A 22,954-nucleotide genomic window follows, 5' to 3' on the forward strand; every position below is an offset into this window, starting at 1 on the left:
ACAGTGTAATGTTTAGAGACTTTTTTTGGTCAAGATTAATAAACCAGCAAACCTGACACTAATTTAAGTGAAAAATGTTCCCCATTTTGCTCTGCAGAACTCCAGCTTTGTGATCCTTGTGAGGCATACAATCCTTCTACTTCCCAGTGGATGTAGGATATGCTACTCTGGGAGAGACTGGGCACTTTTGAACTCATGTTAATGTGAGCACAGGCATTTAGCATCCTCCCCAACCTCCAGGGCAAACCACTGGCCACAGAATGCAAACTGTGGACACACATTAGCAAAATCACTGCTAATGCTTATCAGTGCATAATGCAAAAATGAAGCAAATAAGGAAAGAGAGAAAGAAAAGAGTTTTTTATCCTTGAAAAATTAAATGTAAGGGGAGTAGAAGGTACACCTTTCCCACTCTCGTGCTCCCAACCTTGGTAACTGAGGTCAAATCCAGTATGTTATCATAGATAATATCCAGTATGTTCTAACAGAATCTCTGTAAATAAATGAAATACAGTATAAGTCTTAGGTCTTGAATGTTTTCAGGTATTATCCATCAGCTACAATTAAGTGGTGTTTTACACTGAAGGTGCATGACACACTGAAGCCAGTGTGAATCAGCTGAAGACCAGGTGCTGGCAGCATAGCTGTGCCAGTTTACGTCAGCTCAATAGAATGGTGTCACTTACACCATGAAGAGAGAGCAAAGGACATGACCCTGTCTTTATCCATGTCTCTGTAGGTATGTTTGCACCTCTTCTCATTTTTCTTCCACTGCTAGTGCACATCATGGGAAATAGGTACAATTCTAATTTTAGTACAATAATAAAAATCCTGATTTTTTTAAAACTTCAAATTAACAAAAGCCATGCCCATATGATGTTTGCAGAAAAGACTATACTGACAGACATGAGGACCTGCAAGAGAAATTGATTGGAAAGTGAAGAAAAATTGGATTTTACTGCAGAACTCCCAGAAAGCAAACAAGGAAAAGGGGAATAGGAGGCTGGAAAAATTGGTTTAGAAAATAATAACTCTTAAACATCTGTTCTGTTATTGACAATGATTCAGAAATGCACTTCTCATAGGACTATTTTTTTTTATCCATACGGTGTTGGTTTGATGGGCAGAAAGAGAAAGCTGAGGCTGGGGAGTGTCAGGGAGCTGGGACACGTGAAGGAAAGAGTTAAGGCTGGAGTCACCCCTCTGAAGGGCTCTGTGATGCTGTGCAGTGTTTCAGCTCCCAGAGCCTTCCTCCTCCCTCCCTGTGTCAGTGTGGGGAGGAGGCGGGTTCTGCTGAGCTGTTAAATCCTGAGTGAAGTTTCCCCCATTTCCAGTGGCCACTGTTGTCTGAGGCTGATTCGGAGGAGGGCTGGGGTTACCCTGACATTCCTGGGACTGCAGCCAGACAAGAGGGAAAAAGACGAGTCTTCTACCATTTGCTTTTGTGGAAGTGTGGAGAAAGGGGAAAGGGAAGCATTCTCTTTTTTTTCAGCACCACATTCCTGCTTTTATTCAGCCTGGAAAATATATTAATGCTGGTGATTTCCTCTCTGGAAACAAAGGAGCTAAACGAGACTGAGGAAACAAGGAGTGGGAAGGAGGCTTGGGAAGTTTAAAAGCGAGAGACTTGGAGCAGCCAGGAGTTACCGTTTCTTGAATGAAATCCCTCCCTGTGTGGGTAACCAGTACAGCAAAAAGCCAGACTTGCAGGTAAATGGAGAAGCAAAGATCCCAAAGAAAATTTTCGCTAACCTCATCCCAGTTCTCAAGAAGGTGAAGAAAAAGAAGTTAAAAGATACACAGGGAGACGGGCAGGCTCTGGGACCTGTTGGGCTGCATAAAGATAAATCACAGCAGCAAAGCTGTATGGCACTGATCTCCTTTTAAAGGAAAAAGACGTGAAACCTCGTCCCTGGAAGGGGAACTTCCCTGAGAGTGTAAGTCTCAAGTCAAATTCTTGGCTTTCTGCTCTATGTACCGGACCCTTTCTCTGTGCATGTTTGCATGAGTGTTATGTGAAAGCGTGAGAGAGACAGAGAAGGATGCAGACCACAGTGTCCTTTTGGATAGGCAGAGTCATGTTACAGACAGATGATCTCATTTTTGCATAAAACAATCCACTTTGTGCATTTCCAAAAATAACTCTGAACTGTACAAAGCCACCAAGGCAGGACTGAGGTGTAATCAGCACTTTTAAATCACAATATCTCGCTAGCCTATGCTTTGCTTTTTTCACCACTTGCGCAAGATGTCATCAAACTGTTAACATCTAACTTTTTCTCTTTCTCCCCCTCCCCTCAAGCAGATTGCACAATGAACTGGAGGCCAGCTCTCAGCTTAGCCCTGCTGTGGGCAGCATGGCTAGTGTGCAGCTCCGAGAAGACAGAGAGGCTAGCGGAGGGAGGGAGCCATGGAGTTAGGAAAGTGTCGCTGGCTCATAAGGCTCCAAGCAGCCTCCTGAAAAGGTCTGGAGCACCCCTGAGGGATTCGAGTGCAAATCCCCGACACCCTGTCACCAAGAGGGATTCTTCAGGACCTCCAAAGCCACCTGCCAATCTTCTGCAAGGGGAAGCACGTTCCCAGGTCAGGGGTATGGGGACCAGAACGAGATGGGTACAGAGACTCACAGCTGCAGCCAAATACTCCAAGTCTGAGATGATTAAGGATGAAGGGATATCCTCTGCCTCACAGTCACGGGTGGCACGCTTCCCTTCAGGATCAAGTTCCCCCAATATCCTGGCCAGCTTTGCTGGGAAAAATCGGGTGTGGGTTATTTCTGCCCCCCATGCCTCTGAGGGCTACTACCGGCTCATGATGAGCCTGCTGAAAAATGATGTTTACTGTGAACTGGCTGAGAGGCACATCCAGCAGATTGTGTTGTTCCATGAAGAAGGGGAAGAAGGGGGAAAAGTCAGAAGGATAACCAATGAAGGAAAAATCCTGGAGCAGCCACTAGATCCTGCCCTCATCCCTAAGCTCATGAGCTTTCTGAAACTGGAGAAGGGGAAATTTGGCATGGTGCTGTTGAAGAAAACTCTGCAGGTGGAGGAAAGGTACCCATACCCAGTGAGGTTAGAGGCCATGTATGAAGTCATTGATCAGAGCCCCATCAGAAAAATTGAGAAGATGAGGCAGAAAGGCTTCGTCCAGACTTGCAAAGCAGCAGGGGTAGAGGGACAAGTGGTTGAGGAAAGCAATAATGGGGGCAGCACCCAGCCTACCCCTGGTGGTGGACATGTCCAGGTGTCAGCAAGGAAGGAGGAGCCAAGGAAGAGCAATAATCAGCCAACAAGGACCAAAATGGTGAGGAAACCAATGACAACCACAGTGGCCACTCCTCTGCCTACAGTAAGAACCACGACCCTCCCTCCCACCACCACAACTACCCGCGCCACCACCCGAGCAGTGACAACAGCAAGCCGGTCAACAACAACAACTACCCCCCTCCCCACGACACAGAGGACCTGGACCACAAAGTCACATTCCACCACAGAGTACCACAGGCTTCCAGTAGCCCCAGATACCACCACACCTCAGGTCACAGCCTCTGAGGATTTCTACCCTCCTGTGTGGAAGGCAAACCGCAGAGACCGGCAGCGTGGCCACCTGGAGAAGCACCCGGCAGCCACACGGAAACCAAGCAAAGCTGCTCGCTATGACAGTTTCACTGAAGTCCCAACAGCTCCCTCAGTGCACTACACAAAGGCAAACGTGGGTAGATTTAAAGATAATCGAACTGACAGAAAGGACTATAACCATAGGGACCTGAACGTTACACCAGGGCAACACAAACCAACTAAGACTAAACCACCAAAAAAGAAGGCCCAAGAAAAGATACTGAACAATGAATATGAAGATAAATACGACCCAAGCAAGCCTTCTAGTTCCCATTTAGAAGAAGAATTTACAGCAGGAAATATTCCCCCAAAGAAAGGAAAACAATCAAAAAAGCATGAGCGAATGGATAAACCTGAGAAGAAGAAGAAGAAGGACAGACCTGACAAGCTGCAGAAGAGTGATAAGCAGTCCAAGAAGGACAAAGCTGAGAAAAAGAGCAAGCAGGACAAAGACCGTAGCAAGAAGAATAAGAAGGGGAGCAGGACTGAGAATGAGGATTTCCCCAAGCCTAACAAGAAGCCTTTCCTACAGCCTCCCAGGAAATCAGTGACTGACCTCCTGGAATATTTTGAAGGCAAAAGGCGGCTCATTGTAAGTAACTTGTTCATCTGAATCTTATTACCTAAATGAAATCATATCTCCCTCCTAGTAAGGAACAGAATGCTTATAGTGGTTTTGTATTCTTCTGGATTTGTGCTTTTATTTAGGAGGTAAAATTTCTAGACAAACAATTATTTCCAACAGGGAAGGCTTTGCAGTCTCATGTTGGAAATCCTAAATGCTGTATGAAACTCAGACAATCAAGAATTAGGCTAAAACCTCTTCCCAATCACTTCCATGAGCAACCACATAGCCATCAGATTGTTTTGTTTCCAGTGGATATGTACATCTCAGGATCTGTATAGTTAATGATTGATAAAACAAGGGCCCAGTGTGGATTACATCCATTCATTGCTTTGGGTTATTTGCCAATGTTACCACATTTTGACACTCCGCATGTCCTGCCAGCTGGCATACCTATTTTATATTGGTGCTGGTGTCCTAAAACTGGAAGCAAGCCAGATGGCTTGGCAGTACTACAGCATATCTGACTGAGGATATGCACAAAAGCATATGATGAGACACCCTGAGGTAGGATTGTTATATCTGCCATTCTTCTGATGGGAGCTTGGCATTCAAATCTCCTAGACATCTTCAGAGACCCTGTGCAAACTGCATTTTGGTTTGTTTTTTTCTCCTGCTGTTTTTATTAACTATAACACTATGGTAAGTTTTCAAGTCTGAGAAACTCTGCATGGTCTGGAGCTACTTGTCACAGGGTTTAATAGTGTTGTATGTTTTTCCAACAACTTACCTAAAACACCACTCCACCTGGGACAGGAAACCACTTTAACTGAAGTACCAATGTTTTTCCTGGCAGATGGCACATACCCTGAAAGGTACACCTTGAAGAGCAGTTCTTTAAAAATATTATTGTGGGAGCTGCTTTCTTGCAATAATTCCACTGCCAGCTGGCCTGTTTCATAGTTATTGTCCAACAGTCACTGTCACAAATGTAGGTCTTACTTTTCATGCCCATATTGCAACACAAATAGCTAAGATTTCAGCTACTGGGATTTAATTAATCATTCTGATGATGATTCACAGTCCTGGGCAGAGGGCAACTTTCTCCTCCCCATCCCCACTCTTTGGGATGTAGGGGATGTGCAGAGCTAGCAGTCATGTTGGAGAAGAGTAATCTTACCGAATTTTGCAAATAATGCCTGTAAGTTACTTGTTGACTAATACTTAGCCAAATCAAAAGCTCAGAGAAACTGCAGAGAAGTTTGGGATCTTTGAAATCTGGTCACATATCTCAACATTGTGGTTTCCAAGAATATGTGTAGCATCAGGACAAATAAAAACAAATGAGAAAGGAGCCAAAAGCGGAGTTCACGGATGTCAGGCTGCTAATTCATTGCAGCAGCACAGTCCTGGCAGCTTAAAAGATGGTCTGTAATTTGAACCTTCTGGTACTAGGCTACCTCTCACATGGATCTCCAAGCAAAGAATTACACAATCTCAGGTTGTCAGACCAAAACTCACCGAAGACAAGTGATTATGCTATGCTGCACTTCATTTTTCCAGTTTTAATACCATCCTCAGCCTTCTTGCTCTAAGTTTCTTGAAGAGTAAGTTTTAGTCAGTTATTGGTGAAAGCAGTGACTGGTCTCTACTATTGCTTCACCACACAGAGCACATGTGGAAAACAACTTCTCAAGCTTCTTTGAATACACACACATGCCTATTTGCATCCCTTCCTATCAAAACGTTCAGTTCACATAAGGTCACTCCTTTCAGCTGGGTGAACTCTTGTCATTCATGAGTCTTCAGATTCCCTCTCTAGAGAATTAGCCCACACTGCTGCAGAAATGGCTCTGCTTTACTTGTCTTTCAGACTGGCACCCAAGGACATTGCTTCAGTCCTCTCCCAAAATTCTTTCAGAGGCACCTGGGTTTTTAAGTCCTACCCATCATAAGGATTTCAGAGTGCAGATTTCAGTGTGAATTCCAAACATCCAGAAATATGAAGGCTATTCTGGGTCAAGTTCAATTATGACAAATACAGGACCCAGCTACAGAAACTGAGAAAAAAAAGTTTGTGTTTTGAGTCCTGCAGCCCCACCTCTCTACAGTGGGGCTTGCACTGCAGTCTTGTTGGTGTTAAGAAGTCTTGGCTTAATGAATTTGGGTTCTTGGTTTATTTCTCTGTGGTGATGAAATGCTGACTGACAGTTTATATAGGACTCTATTTATACCCACGTGCATATATATGCACATTCACATATATATATGTGCATGCAAATACAAATAGAGACAGTGTATATATTGTCGGGATTGGAACAGTCCTGGCACAATGCTTTGATTTGAAGTTTGCTTTGCCTCTTAAACGTTCCCTGCTTTGTTCTACAAGGTTTGATGAAGCAGATAAAATTCAGACTTGACTGTGTGTTTCTGCCTATGGCATCCACAACTAGGGAGGACAAAGCAAAACAGTGGTCTGGTTTTGATCTCAGTCCTCAAATCCTTCTCATGATCCTTTTTTCATTTGAAGCATTTCTATGCAATTTAAAAGCAACATATTACATGTTATGACCCAGAAATCAAATCCTCTTTGTGTCTGACTTTCATTCACCCTCATGTCCCAGTGCTGTAGTTATGCCAGGGGGTCTTCGCATTTATGCATTTATGAGAGTGAGGTCTTATAAGCCCAGAAATGCCTCTTACATTTCAGTACATTGATGAACTGGATTTTAAAGGAATGTATCATAAAAACTACCCTCCAGACCCTACAGACTTAAAGAAGGCAGCTACAAAAGGATTAAACCAGTTACAGAATAAAGTGTAGGTTTGCAGTTGAAGGATTCTGGTGATTATTTATGACCTTAAATCACAAAATTTGGATTTGGATTCCAACTCCCTTTGTGTTTGGGGAATCACTAGCAGGTGCTTAATTGTAGTTCACTGCTGCCAGTTAGAATGACTACATTGCTTGAGCTGAAGCATTCCTGTCCACCTTCTACTGGATACTGCTGCAGCTGCCATGTTCCCAGCGCTCCCACTGTCAGTGAGTAGGGGTGATCCTAGATTCACGGAACCACTGAAAAGGCTGTGAGGGAGACCTGACGTCACTGGCAGGGCAAGGGATAACAGGAGAGTACATGGTTTTCCGTAAAATTCTGTGCCATTCTTCCACCAGCACTATGGAGAGGCATGGGAGGAGTTTGTGGCACCAGCTGGCCATGCTTCCTAAAGCCTTCCTGTGGCTGGTTGAGGACATTTGGGTCAGTCAGGCCTAAATGTACACTCCAGACATAAATAAATAAAATAAGGCTCCACAGCTGTCAACAGATCAATGGTAAAGAAGGCCCAGTTTGCAGATAGTGACTAGTTCTCTTTCAGTAAAATAATCATCTGCTTCATTCCTTACACTAAACAAGCTCTTTTGTCTCTGCCACGAACCAGCTGATCACAACACCCAAGGCGGACAACACCATGTATGTACAGCAGCGAGATGAATATCTGGAGAGCTTCTGCAAGATGGCAACAAGGAAGATTTCAGTCATCACGATTTTTGGCACCATGAACAACAGCAGCATGAAAATTGACCACTTCCAGCTAGGTTCTTTTGGTTTTTAATATTTTTTTTCCATCTTGTGGGCATAATACAGACAGCAAAGGGAGAAATCTCCCCAGCTTGGGTCAAGATCTAATCAAGATTTGTTGGGGTTTGTTGGGGTTCAGTTGTACTTTCACACCTATTCCTTCTCCTTCCATGCTAGCTACCTCCCTTTTGTATTTACATAAGTGTCTCTGGTATTTTTGATGTTTAGGCTTCCAGTGATGTAACTTGAGCACCTTCAGCTTTCTCTGTGGGAATTGTTAAAGCCAGTAAAACAGTGAAAAGGCAGAAAAACATGATAAGCACATGGGACAAAAAGAAGAAATTAGGCTCAGGTCTACCAATATGTTGAATACCATCATCACTATCTAACTAAATGGCTACCCTTTTATGATGTCCCCCTGTTCTTGCTTTCACAAGACATCAGCCATGCATGGCTAGATACTGGCTAGCACAATTTAAACACTGCTTAAAGAAACTGGCTGTTGTCACAAAAGAGAGGAGATTGGGGGCAGGAGATGCTGAAGGGAACTGTTCAAGATTATATTCAAAACTTGGCCCAAATTAATTCTGGTTTGAAGTTCAACATCATTATCTCCCCACCCTGCCATGTAACATTGTCTCTTGCCTTTGCACTCAGCATGAGATTGTGGTAAAGCTTCATTTTTCAGGGGCATGCACTGGCTAAACCCAGTCCAGAGAGAAGCATGCCTCTTAGAACCCTTGCTGTGAGTTCCCTTCCTTCCCAGGATCAGCTTTCCTAGACTTAAGAACTAATTTGGCTATGTCCACAAAGTGAGCATTCTCCTCCACAGCAAGGGGAGGTTCAGGTGCATTTTCCTCCTTGTACTGGTAATATTAATTTAGAAGATTTCAACCATAGCCTTTAGGTAGGGACAACCTTACACATGTGCACCAGTGTACTTCATATTACAAAGTCCTACTGCCTCTCTTTACGCATAAAGCTAGACACCCATCAGTGTGACTGCTTATTGCTGACTATTTTAAAGAGGTTCATGTAATTGAAGCCAGAAGTTTTGAACTATAAATCAGACTATGCAGAATTTGCAAAGCAGCTCATTCAGCCATATTTAGTATCACCTTTTTACATACAGAATTCACATATTGGGCATCTATCTCTCTTAGGCAGCTTTGAAACAACTGGTGTCAGTGTCCAGGTCCAGGGAAGCACCCATCTAAGCCAGTGAGAACCTTTTCTTCCACGACAGTAGGATTTGGGCAGACTTCAGTCCCAGTCCAGCAAACCACTTACACTTAGGTATCTCTTGAATCATGTAAACAATCTCATTGCTGTTTGTCTCTAAAGATTAACACTACCATGAATACTTCATGGGATGAAGGCATAGAAATAGTATAAAAGTTGCTACTTTTGATTATAAGTCCATCTTTCCTCTGGAAGTTCACCTGGTTTTACCAGATCCTGGGAAGAGATGTGCACTGAGACAGAAAACTCAGGACCACATCAGCTCCAGGGTATTTCAGGTCTGGAATAAAACAGGCCAGAAAATCCCAGATTTATATCTGGCTTCCAGCCATACCTCTATTACACTCAGAGGGAGAGCACCTAGCAGGGATCGGGAGTCTTGTGTCCCTGAATGACAGTGAGTCACAAATCCTGCCAGACTGTGCACCTTGTTGACAAATCTGGAGTGGCACAGGATTTTCCACTTCAAGCCAAGGTTATTCAAGGTCACTTTTTGTGTACCAAGATCCATCTCCCTGTCAGTGAACTGCTCAGGATTATATTTAGCAGACATTCACTGACATAGACCATACTCTTTCAGCCTGTTCCAAATTTAATCTACACCCAAACTTTCCCCAAACCACACAACTGTATATAACAACTCAATTCTCACAGGAGAAATTAATTTCATGAAGAAAAGCAGAAGACTTAGAAGAATACAAGTTCAACCTTACATGAAGTTTACCTACATTTTTTCAACAAAAAGCCAAATTCTGAGCTTTTTAAGAAGTTTAATATAAACATCTTTCTACTTACCCCTGCTTCTTCTCTACCCCTCTGCTTGCATGACCTTTTCATGGCTCACTCTCCTTCAGCACCACAGGCATCAAAAGCTCCTAAAATCCAATTTATTCACAGTATTTATGCTGTGAGAAGCCTGAGCACCCTTCATGATGAGGTCTACTTGTAGTGATGCATCTTTGGACTAAAATACACATGACAACAATAGAAAAGTCCACAATTTCAAACACAGAAGCAGTAAATAAAAGGGATCTCATTAACACTGTTCAGCTAAGATTAGCTCATACTGAAAGCAAAGAACATTTCCCAGTTTCATATCATAATGACATGAAAACTGAGTGTCACTGCAGAGGGCTTCTCTTCACCCCAGGTTAGCCATGTGGCCTTTTCCCCAGCTCATGGGAACAGGGCTTTAGTCAACTAAACACCAGCTCCAGGCTACATACTTTACAATCAAAGCCAATACCTAATCTATCAGGCCACTGTACTGCTATAACAAACTGCTGAACATCTTTTTAGCCTTATCTGAATTATTTCTAGGGAGTAGCTCATCTTCCCAGGCTGTCTAGCTGCTAAAAAAGTATAAAGAAAAGTCTCTGTACTCTTTCAGTGACCTGTCTAGAAAAAGCAAAGAGAGTGAGGACTTCGTGGGTAGCAGCAAACAGTCTTGACTCCCTCTGTTCTTCATGCTGATCTTTATTCTCCTTCTTTATGAAGTGGAGGTCAGGGACAAGTGGTGAATTGAAAAGAGGCAATTAGATTAACTTCTTTCCTTTTTCTCCCTAGAAATCATTCCTGAGTTTGAAAGGCAGGCCAGCATTTGTGGTTTTCTTCTCTCCCCTGAAACATTTTTCAGAACTTGGACATGATATCACCCTGGGTCCAGGGGAAGTAAGCTACCTCAGTACCTCTACAGGCTTGTCTTATACAGGCTTCAAGTCTCTGTCTTCAGAAGTCTTTTTCTCCTCAGGTATTTCTGAATGTTTTCTTCGGGTAGAGAAGTAAGTACATACAAGTCACTCTCAAAAGTAAGTTTTTTCCTGTCAGGGTGCTAGAATAGGAAATGAACACCAGCAGGCTGATGTAGAAGGAGTGCCACAGCAAGGTATACAGAGAAAGCTGAAGAGCTAGGACTGTAATATTCAAGACACATTAAACAGTTTCTTGTTTCTTGTAGTTACTAAACCTCCTGTGTAAGTTTTTAAGACTGGCCAGGTTAACTCTGGTATCCTGGCCAACCTAAACTGTTATAGCTATATTTTACTGGCCCAAATTCTCTATGCTGTTTCATTTGGATATGATGCTTTCCAGCCCCTGTCCTACATTGTTCCTATTTTCTGTTCCAGAAATGGCTGCATTTCAGGAGCTGGTGAAATGATTAGTACATACATATACATGCATAAGAATATTGAAAACAAACAAACAAGGAAATCTAAAAGATCTTTCCAGGAAAGAGCAGGCAACTAAGATTTTCTAAAATCAAGTAGAAATGTTGAATAATGACGTGCACATGCCCAAGGATAGACTGTTTCAGAAAATACTGGGACTGAAAACTGGACAGTTAAAAGCCATAGCACCAGATTGATGTTTTTTAATATCTTGCCTGTGAAGCTGGAAGAAGGCTTTTGGGAAATGAATTTTCCCCTTTCTTTCAAGGTGAAATTAAAGGCAGAGTGCTGTGTGATTCCATGATTACTTTCATTTCTCCCTTGTCTCACATTAAGATAATGAAAAGCCCATGAAAGTGATAGAGGATGAAGACCTTGTGGACCAGCAGCTCATCAACGAGTTGAGGAAAGAGTATGGGATGACCTACAATGACTTCTTCATGGTGCTGACAGACACTGATATGAAGGTCAAGGTGAGGTTTTTAACTCTTTGAAAGAAAAGGCATTGGTAAAACAGGAAAAACCTGAAAAAACCATAGGAAATTATACACTACAGGCTTGTACATGAGGGCACATAAGCAACTGGTGCAAGACTTGGTCATTGCTGGAGGACAAGAAAAAGGACAGTAAGAATTTTTCAGGAATTAGTTAGTTATCTTGGGTTTCTGCAATTAGGGGATTTCAGGAATTGTGGGTTTCTGCTAGCAGCTGATCTGACACCATAGGAACAAGAGCTCCCACAGGCAGGGGGTTTTATTGTAGTTTCTGGTATTCTAAAACACAGTTTGACTGCTCATCAGGATGACAGCATGTTGCATATGGGCAATGCTCTTGTTAAATGGGCTCACAAAAGAGCACAATGACAATTTGTTGCCTGCAATGGCCTGGTCTTATCACATTGGGAAAATACTGAAAATATGTCATTTCCGACAAGCACTCTGACTGCAAAACTAATACTATTTTCCATGGTTTCTAATCTGCTTTAGGCCTTGTTACCTGTGTGTAAACAGGAATACTTGGATCTTTATATAACTCATGGTGCTGTGATACATGCAGAAAGACTCCCAATATGTGCATCCTTTCATCCATCTGTTCTCTTTTATAACAGCAATATTATGAAGTACCTATAGCAATGAAATCTGTGTTTGATTTGATCGACACCTTCCAGTCACGAATTAAAGACATGGAAAGACAGAAAAAAGAGGGCATTGTCTGCAAAGAAGATAAGAAGCAATCCCTTGAGAGCTTCTTATCCAGGTATTACCTTCTGTTCTTATTTGCTGCTAGTTCTAATGATTATTGTCTTATTGAAAAAATACCCATTCAACTATTTCTGTGATTTTTTAATATAGATATCTCAGTAGTTAGAGTGCTTAGCAAATGCAGATATGTAGCCGTAGCCTGAATGCAGTCTTGTGTAAAGCACCAGAAGTCAGGATGTATGCTGTGTTTCCTGACTGCACATTCTTTGGACACTAATTTTCTGTACCTCAGTTCCCCCATAATGACATGGAGATAACACTGATTTGCATCAGAAGAGCAAACAAGGATTAATTCACAGATGTTAGCTCAGTGTTTTAAATGCATGAAACAGTGTTTATGTGTTTCAATCATCAACCATCACAATCTCATTAATCCCATTCTAATTCTTTTGCATGTAACTTGAATCCGTAATTAATTCTCTGTAACTTCCTTCTTATCCTACTTGAGATAACAGTTGGTCTTTGCCAGTATTAGTCATGCAAATTACTAAAGGTCTTGCACAAGTCTTGTAAAATGTTTGAGAGACCTTCTGCAGAAAGACAGTTTTGCTTATGCAGTTCCTATATGCTGTGTTACTGCTCTACCTGCAAGACCTGAATTCCAGGCAGTAAACATATCTGGACTGTGGGAATTCAGATCCACAGAAGGTCTGTGCAGCTATAGATCCCTCTATCACAGGATAATTTATGTGAAATTAGGGCTACCTCATCACTTTGGGTTTTACCTACTGCATCTCCTCACCGACTGTCAGAATCCATGGGAATACACTGTTAATGTCAAATAGCAATAAATAACTGAAGTGGTGTGGATTATAACTTAAGGAGGAGAGAAGCAACAGGAAAATGAATAGGCTCTTGGTTCATAAACATTCTAAAATTCACTGGCCATTTCAACAGAAGGAACCTTTAAATAGATCCACCCAACCCACCTCACCACCTCCTGTTTAGGTCTCAGTGATTCATCCTCAAAACCATCAAGAAGAACCACAGGTTAGGAACAGCTGACCAACACAAGAAACAGCTTGTATGCTGGAAAGTGACAGGCCCCAAATCCTTCTTTTCCTGGAATCAGCCCTAGGAATAAACACACATTAGAAAAAAAGGCAGGAAAAATGCAGAAGGTTGCATTTCTAAACACATCTGCAGCTGCACAGAATGCATTTGTCATCTGAGCAAGGAGCATCAGGCTTTAAATACTGGGTGGGCTTCACTAGACATGTTAACTGGTCAAGTTCCCAGCAAGATTCATTCCAACTTTGTCCAAGATTATGTTCCCAGATGAACAAGAGTCTTGGCATCATCTCCCAGTGCAGCTCATTGGGGAGGTCAGTTACAATAATGCAAATATTGTTCTTAACAAGCCTGGCTGGAGTAAAAGGAGACCATGAGAGCCAGAGGTGGCTTGAGCACTGCTTAAAAGCTATATGTATCGGAATAAGATCCTTGAGTTTGAGGGGTTAGTCCCCCTGTAACACCAAGACACTGGCTGCACTACTCTCTGGGCTCACAAACAAGAATGGGATGCAAAATAGGTAGAAGAGGAAGAAAGAATGCACACAGAGAAGGTTCTGGCAGATCTGTCAGGACAGAATTGTTGGCCTGTGGCTTCTGATATCAGAAATACGGCATAAATGTGTACATTAGCGTTGCTGAAATAACATCTGTGAAAGACCAACTGAATAGTTTTTCAGTAAGATGTAGCCCCTGACAAGCACACCAACTACAGGGATTGCCTGGTACAGGAGGATAAACAGCTTGAGTGGCTTTCAGCCCTTCTCAGCTCTGTGCATCTCTGAAGGAGATACTCAAAAATCCATAAAGTGATTAAGAGTATCTTAAAACAGCACACAGATATGATTCCATCCTGATTCATGCCCTGGAAAAAAATATGATCCACTGTTTACATTCTCAGTTATTATTTCATAGAATCACAGAATGGTTTGGGTTGGATAGGACCTTAAAGATCCAACCCCCCTGCCATGGGCAGGGACATCTTCCACTAGACCAGTAGCCAGGTGCTTTTGCTATACAAAATATCACAAGATGATTTTTTCCTTATTTTCAGAATAACAACATGAAACTTCCCCCATTTCCTCATGTCATGCATATCTTAATGCTTCTCACTCCTATTCACCTAACTGTATACATACACCCATGTCCCTTTGAGTAAGATTAAAATGTGGGAGCTTTGCTTTCCAAGGACTTACTTTTTTAATTATAAAAATACATGCAGTATCAGTCAGTCAGCAAACCAAAGACATCAGCATTCCCCATTCTTTCAGCAACTTCTGTGATTTTGGGCAAGTCCACCATATTTTCTGCTTCTCTCAAATAGAACAGAATTGACCCTCTGCATTAGCCTTTATTTTGAGATCTTCAATTGGTTCTGCAGAAAGGCAGGCTATTATTGTAACAAAGTAACATCTGTATCCATTTAAAAGATCATTTCCTGATATAAAAATATCCCTGCAGCTTTGCAAATTCCTATAAATCTGATTTATTTAGGTTTAGTGGAGAAGTACTTTTATTCAAAAAAAGGAGTTGCTCGGAGAGTATTAAAAACCCCTCTAGTTAGAATTTCGCAAGGTTTCAAATGTCCTTATGCCAGTGACTTTCCTTGAGAGGACAAGGAAAAGCACTCCTTGTGCAAAAGTTTGGTTAGATGGGGTTTCCATATTGAAGAAATAGCCAAGATTTATCCTATTGCCCCATGCATGCCTCATATGTCCACAGGTTCACACACCCACACTCTTACAAACAAGCTCAGATTTAAAACCATGTTAGAGGTATTTTGAGCGAGTGTGGTGTAGAAGAAAAAGAGGTCAGTGAGTATTTACACAGAAGTATGAGTTATGTCTGAAATGAAGATACACCCTAATCCTCAGACAGGCCTTGGACTGCAAAGTAACTGTGCAGCTCCAGCAGTGGTGAATGACTTAAAAGCTCAATGTTTAGTGAGGAATTCTACAGGAATGTTTCTTTCTTTTGAATATACACTTCTCAGCATTATTGTAACTACTGAAGAGGTCTTTGAGCAAAGATCATAAGCTTTGCAGTGTTTGTTTGGTGAAGCAGCAGATGTTTGAGACTTGTAAAATTCAAAATAGGCTTTATCCTCTCCCAGTGATGGACAGAACTGGGAAGATCTCCCATACAGCTGTTACTCAGAAGTTGTGAGAGCAATGACATACTTCAGCCTACAGAGAACAAAAATGCTGACAGGACTCAGGTCACATATTATCACTGTACACTGTCACACTCTCTCCTCCTTCCAGGTTCCGATGGAGAAGGAGGCTAGTGGTGATCTCTGCTCCCAGTGATGAGGACTGGGCTTATTCCCAGCAGCTTGCTGCTCTCAGTGGACAAGCCTGCAATTTTGGTGAGTCAAAAGAAATGCTCCCCAAACCCACATCCTTCCTGGTGATGTGATGGGTTCCTTTGCTCAAGTCTGAATCTAGACAGTCTGAGGAGTCTAACAACTGAATAGTTTGCTGTAGGTACTCCACATCCAAATGGAAAAGATTGTGCTAAGCAGGTAGTACAGCAAGCCCCCTGAGACAGCTAAGACAGCTAAATTGTTTCCTGGAACCAATTGTATGAGGCAGAAAAGGTTAGCACTCCAGAGCTTCTCTCCAGGCTTTTCCTTCAGGAGCTCAACAGCATTTTCTTTTTCTTACTGCACAAATTAACATGTAAGTACAATGCTTTGGGAAGGTCAGATTCTCTTTACCCAGCTCAGAACCAGGTCAGGTATCAGGGAGATGATGGCCATTAGGTTTTGTTTTGGTTTTTTTCTCCTTCCTGCTTCATAGCCAAAACCTGTAAAAATATTATCCAACAAGGACACTCCCAGCCCCCTAACTAAAGAGCCAACTACATAGTCAGTGGAGAGAGATGGAATCTTCCAGGAGGCAATTAAAAGCAAGACCCAGAAACACTCTTCTGCCTTTCCATTAGAAAGCCCAGAGAGGCTTACTCCTTAACTTCGGTTCCTGGCAATGCAAATCCCATACAGGACATAGACTTGACTGCTACAGCAGAATGAAACAGCTGCTGTTTCAATAAATTTCAGTTATGCCTAGAGATCTGCACAGTATCGCTGTTTATTCATAACCACCTGGCTTTCATTCAGAGCATCAGCATCATCTCACTTGGTAACTACTGAAGTAAACTGTGACATGGAACACCACAAAATGCTTCCTGAAGAACGGAATGTAATTAAAACAGTTAACTCTCCCCACCTTTTGTTAGGGATAGCTTGAAGGAGAGCCAGTGAGTTCCTAAAGCTTTTGTCCTCAGTGGGTATTTTAACTAAGCAATATGCTTCCAAGCATCTACCCTCCAAGTTGTAAAAACAGTTACATCAAAGATTTTGTAGATACAGACTCATGTTACACAGTTTCTACAGCCCCTAAGGCCTTTCTTCAAAGCAGAGACAACAGTCCAAGCTTCTGCCCCAAACAAATGAAATAAATGAATGCCTGTCATAAGCCATTCCCTACAGTCATTTAGAGTTTAGCTGTGATAGGTTACATTGTCCCTAAATACTTCATTGCTGTGTAGATGACAAGTAAGAGCTTTGAACAAAACATTGCTGAAACATTCTGAATTTGGGGAATGGCCTCTACAAATTTAAGTGTGCCTGATGCTTGTATCCCTATCCCTGTTCTAGAACCACTCCAAATGCTGTTGTCCTTGGGACACTAGCAAGAGCTTTTATGCAACTGATATATTTACTTGACACACTAGCTTATCCCCATGTTTGGGACAGGTGATGTGACTGTCAGAGACTCCACATACATCACTAACTCTTCCTCCTAGAGAGCTGGCTGAGACTGGGTCCTAACTTTGCATACAGAGACCTGGCTGATTAAACTGAAATCTGCCCCAGAAGGAGCAGAAAGACCTGGTCTGACCCCAAATGTCCTTCACTTCCTCCACAGGTCTGCGCCATATAACTATACTCAAATTGCTAGGACTTGGAGAAGATATTGGGGGTGTCTTAGAGTTGTATCCAATTAATGGTAAGTAACTTTCCAGTTTCTTCAGTAATACCCATGAAGGACATTACATAGAGTTTCTTTTCTGTAATTTCTTTAGAGGGATGGGTACAAATATGTTTTTCTCTTTTGTTTTGTTTCTTTCAAGAAACAAGACAATACAAAAGCAAAAAAAAAAAAAAAAAAAAAAAGCTTTCTTGCTGTTCCTGTGCTAAACATTATATAACTTCTTCAGGACACAAACGCCCAGATACCATTTGGAAGACATCTCACGTCTTTATCTCCTACCTAAACATACAGTCCCAAGCACACTTCTCTGCCTGCCTGTCAAAGATTAAGAGATGTCTGTGCCTTTTACATATGCAAGAGTTTGCAGGGCTAATAGAATCATAGAATAGTTAGGGCTGGAAAGGACCTTAAGATCATCTAGTTCCAACCCCCCTGCCATGGGCAGGGATACCTCACACTAAACCATCTCACCCAAGGTTTTGTCCAACCTGGCCTAATAGAACACCAACTCAGCAAATCCTTATATGTGTCCCTCAGTCATCTTCATAGAATGGTTTGGACTGTAAAGAACCTTTTAAAGATTATATAATTCAACTCTACTGCCATAGATAGTGACATCTTTCACTAGAAGAGGTTGCTCTAGGCCATGTCCAACCTGGCCTTGAATACTTCCTGGGATGGGGGCATATACTGCTTCTCTGGGCAACCTGTTCACATGTTGCACCACCCCCAACCTGAAAAACCTCTTCTTTATATCTAAATCTATTCTCCTTCAGTTTAAAACCATTACCCCATGTCCTGTCTCTATTGGCCCTGCCAATAGTCTCTCTCCATTTCTTTTTACAAGCCCCCTGTAAGTATTCCATTTGCTCTCTGCAGGCTACTTCAGGTAGCTATTCTTAGGAGATCTCACTGTCAGGGTACATTTCAAATGCTACTACTTAAGGCCAGCAACTGTTTCCATCACTGAAAGAACAAAGTTGGTATATTCCATCTGAATTCTGACTGCTCTGTAGCATGAAAGCATGCTAGTCCTTCTAGCTTGCTGGCCTCCTTCAGAGACCCTCAACAAGCTTGTAAGGTATGTGCCTTTTGTAGAAGTCCTGCTGCCAAGACATCTCTTGTGTTTGTTGCCATTAAATGACCTAGCAAATTCAACCTGTAATTATCCACACTATCACACTTACTTCTTATGATTTCTTTCACCAAGACTGTTTTTCACATATGCCTTGTGCATTATGAGAACCAGTGACCCAAGCTGCATAAGAAGCCAAAGAGGTGCATGGGTGATGGGTGACAAAAAGGTGTGCTACACTTCAGTAGCTTCAGCCTACAGAATAAAGACAAGTTTACTAAACCTAATAAATCTGTTAAAATACATTTTTAACTTACACTGAAGCCGTTTCATTTTGGAAGCAGGAAATTCTGAACTTGTAAATGACAAAAGATTTTACATTGCCAGCTATTGGCCTGCATCCTATCTCATGTTGCTAACAAACATCATCACTGCCTAAACAAAGCATCAATGCTGGTTTTGTGATTACTTTCTAGGAAGCTCTACTGTAGACCGAGAAGATATCCCAGCTAATTTGGTGAAAGACATTCGAAATTATTTCCAAATCAGCCCAGAATATTTCTCCATGCTTCTAGTTGGGAAAGATGGAAACGTCAAATCCTGGTATCCTTCTCCAATGTGGTCTATGGCGATTGTGTATGATCTGATTGATTCCATGCAGCTTCGTCGACAGGAAATGACAATTCAGCAATCACTTGGCATGCAGTGCCCAGATGATGAATATGGTGGGTATGGTTACCACAGCTATCACCAGGGATACCAGGAAGGATACCAAGATGACTACCGTCACCACGGAAGTTACCACCATGGATATCCATACTGAAAAGTGCAACTTAGCCTCTGACTGCCCATGTCTGTTTTCTAATAGCTATTCAAGCAATAGGTGGCCAGTTACAGAAAGTCTTCCCAAGCCACCTAATTATCCCTGCCTTGTTCTTCCACTGTTCAATCAAGGGACTTTGGTCACTTGTCTTAAAAATACAGAAGCCTTTACAGTGAAGCAATTCAAACCAGTAGTATTGAAGCTTTAAACAGTAAAGACTCTTTTATATTTTTAAACCTTTAAACAAAGGGCAGCAGCAGGTGCTGTTTGTATTAAAACCAAACAAAAACCCACACAACTGCAGTCCATGGACACGAACATGAACTGTCCAACAGATTTTGCAATGCTTTTGTTAGCATTTTTTCTAAGGAGAAAAAGAAAAAAAAGTATATTTATTGGAAAGTGAGATTGCATTGTGCTCATGAAGAGAAGCAAAGAATCACACTTCAGGACTTTCCCAGAAAAGGAAAATATAAGAAGGAAGCATGTGGCAGGCTCTTTAATAGCAATAATAATAACAATAACAAAATCCTTTTGAAGTACCTTACCTAAAAAGACAGCATCCCTCCTGTGGTGCATTAGCATTGTAATTAGCTGACTTTATCAATGAAAATGTGAATTTACAGCTATGGCAGGATTTGTTCTAATATAATGCAATGTAAAGTTCTTAACTACAAAGCTTGCTTTATGGCCATTTATTCTTTTAATTGGGATCCATGTTCTCTTAGGTGCTGCCCACTTGAGAGTTAAATTGAAGTTAATGAGAGCTAAGTGAAAACACCAACTATAGTTAGCATTGCCTGAAATACAGAAAACTGAAAAGCAATATTTGGTCAGAAAAACTGAAAAAATTCTAATTCATGTATATTTTAAATGAGTTGTAACAAGCTCTCTATAATAATGTTCTTAATTAAACTATTGCTCTAAATTTCAAATTTCCTTCTACCTCTTCTTCTCATACCCTCCCCATGGAAAAATTACCTAAACATTTATAAAGCTATTTGGGAATAATTTAATCTGCTACTAAACCAGCTCTACTTCTGCCACACTTGATGAAACGGTTTTCTTCTCGAAGTGCCCTCTGGTTATCTGATCTGTTGCACCACCCTACTCCTACTGAAATCAGTGGTGGGAACAGCATGCATAGCCATGCTTTCAACACCATTTGGATTACATTTCTAAACATTTAAGATCCACACAAAGATTCAGCCTTCATAGTAGCACAGTGGTCACTTCTGATGCTGAAGGCATGCCTGACTAGACACATCTCTTCTGTGACATGAGTGCACATGCTGCATATAGATACACGTGGCAGGGCATTCTTACTAGGTTTTGTCACCACATCAGTAGCACAGGAATAGGGAGAAGCTACTGCTCTAACCTGGTCAGACCATGCAGCACAGTTTTCCTGATTTCCTCCCCCAGCACCCCTAGACAAAAACAGAACTGAGCAAAGAAACAAGTTCACTCAAATCCAGTTATTTCTCTAGAAACTTAGTCACAGAATGTCAGAAAAGCAGACAGATGTAAGGAGATCACAGGGCCTGACCAGTTGCTCCTTAGCTTTATAAACCTGGTCATTATATGGGGCAGGCTGCCCTCTTGCACCACAAGGTCTACTCAGCATAGGGTACAGCTCCCAACTTACTTTCCTCACATGACTGTAGCTAAGTGGGTAAGCATTTGACAGAACCATTTTGATAGGGCTGCTGCCTGCAGAGAGCTTCCAAGCTGCCATTAACTACAGCTCCTCCACAGCTGAAAGGAGTGGACAGAGAAATTAAAAAAAAACCAAAAAACAAAACCAACCCCAACACCAAACAAACAAAGAACCCCACAACAAACAGGAACTAAAAAAGAATTACAGAACTGAAAAATTTACAGGAGAAAATGGGAGGTCCCATAACTCAGGTTTAGAAAACAAATGCTTATTTCATCAGTGTATTAAGGTCAACTGCCTAACTTTCTTTGCCTAAAGCAAAGCAGAGGAAAGTAACCCAGATGTTTAATAGCCACTCCTGTAGACAAAAAGAGAAACACCTTTAGGGTGTCTTCTTTCAGGTGTTCATTTCAACTTTTCTGTAATCTTGTTTTTAGTGTAAAGTCTTTAAATGAAAGTCCTTTTAACTCAAACTACAAATCATGGAAACTAAAGGTCCTGTGCTGAACAGGACGAAGAGACAGTTAACTTACAAAAGGATGCAACACCTGATCCAAATCGCCTTTTATCCCCCAACCCTCCAGAAATCAAACTTCAGTTATGCAAGTACCAAACCCAGTCTAGGCATTCAGTGGGAGTTGCATTGAAAAGACATCTCCAAACAAGTTGCCCACTTACAAAGGAGGTTGGGACAGGCTCTTAAAGCAGAACATGCATTCAAATACTCACAGAATTTGCAGAAAACTGTTCCATATTCTGGTGCTGATTCCTGCCTTCATTATAAACTGGCTCAAAATTATCAAAAATTTTCAGCTATGATTCTGATTTTGATTCAGCTATGATCCTGACTTTGCAAACTGCTTTTCCTTAGGGAAAACAAAAAAAAAAAAACCAAAACCTAAAGGAACACCAAGCCAAAAAATCCTTTCAGCAGCAACATACAGTTTCCTAAAAGACTAAGGGCATTCGGGAGCTACAATACTTCAGACTTTGTTTTGCAAAACACAAATCAAATCCAAAGCACTGGCTCTGTCCCTGCAGCATCAGAGGACATACCCTCTGAGATTTATAAGGCTGTAGAAATTATATTTAATTATGCAGAAAAAAAGATACAAAATTATAAAGATTTTTCTTATACAAGTATATAGAAATTATAAAGAAAATTATTAAGAAAAAAACCCCTTTTTTCTTATGAATATTTATGAGATTTCATTCAGCTCCAAGATGGCTGTTTTCATCCACAGGCTGTCTTTCAAGCACCATGGCTCACTTACAGTACAGTCACAGAGTAGCTGAAATTAACCAAAATAAACATTGCTTTAATTAGCTTGTTATAAACAAGAGAAACATGAACGCATCTCTCTCCTGAGAGGTTTTGTGAACCATTTCCTCAAACTTGGGGGGATGAACATAATATCCTCAGCAGCAATTAAGTTCAAATGTTTGTGAATGTAGGGCTCTAAATCACAGCTTAGAAAGAGCTCTCTGCCCAATGTATTCACTAAAGACTGTATGTCAAACAAATGTTGCTCTCCAAGTGTCCTTGTAAACTTCCCTATTTTAAGCCGAGGAGAAAAATAGTAAGCTTTCCAACATGGAGTAGGTCAACTACCATACAGTAGAAATAACTTAAGTGGGACTCATGATCTATTTGAAACATGTAAATTTATGGAATAGCTCCACTTGCTAACTAGGGCTGCTGCCCAGCTGACAATTGTTTACAGCCACCTCCATAACAAATCTCCTGTACATACAAAATTCAACTATTGCCATGTATAGTACAGCTGCACAGAACTGCAGGGTTATACTTTTGGGTTACTTTACACACTTTTATTATGGTTAAGTTGATGCAAATCCTCACCCATGTTTAGATAGCAGTTAACATTCTTGCTGCTTCAAAGGGGATATACAGTTCTCCTCCATTATTAAAAGAAACCTGCCTGGCCAATCCA

The 22,954-nt window shown here is 41.4% G+C and overlaps 1 protein-coding gene across 1 annotated transcript; it reads left to right on the top strand.

Annotated features, from left to right (window-relative positions):
* Window positions 1-1,296: 1,296 nt before the first annotated feature.
* On the top strand, window positions 1,297-20,277 carry CCDC80 (coiled-coil domain containing 80). The gene is made up of 8 exons (XM_005151607.4): window positions 1,297-1,937; window positions 2,306-4,209; window positions 7,624-7,780; window positions 11,510-11,646; window positions 12,282-12,430; window positions 15,711-15,814; window positions 17,379-17,459; window positions 18,996-20,277. The coding sequence occupies exons 2-8, from the start codon at window positions 2,314-2,316 to the stop codon at window positions 19,340-19,342; spliced, it is 2,871 nt and encodes a 956-aa protein (XP_005151664.2). The 5' UTR covers window positions 1,297-1,937; window positions 2,306-2,313; the 3' UTR covers window positions 19,343-20,277.
* The last annotated feature ends 2,677 nt before the right edge of the window (window positions 20,278-22,954 follow it).

The sequence above is a fragment of the Melopsittacus undulatus genome, chromosome 2, assembly GCF_012275295.1.
Source record: "Melopsittacus undulatus isolate bMelUnd1 chromosome 2, bMelUnd1.mat.Z, whole genome shotgun sequence".
Lineage (NCBI taxonomy): Eukaryota > Metazoa > Chordata > Aves > Psittaciformes > Psittaculidae > Melopsittacus > Melopsittacus undulatus.

Excerpts from the sequence above, each read along its gene's own strand:
- CCDC80 (XM_005151607.4), top strand. The coding sequence starts at position 2,314 with ATGAACTGGAGGCCAGCTCTCAGCTTAGCCCTGCTGTGGGCAGCATGG. Across the intron at positions 4,210-7,623 it reads AAGGCAAAAGGCGGCTCATT|CTGATCACAACACCCAAGGC; the intron begins GTAAGTAACTTG and ends GCCACGAACCAG. Across the intron at positions 11,647-12,281 it reads ACACTGATATGAAGGTCAAG|CAATATTATGAAGTACCTAT; the intron begins GTGAGGTTTTTA and ends CTTTTATAACAG.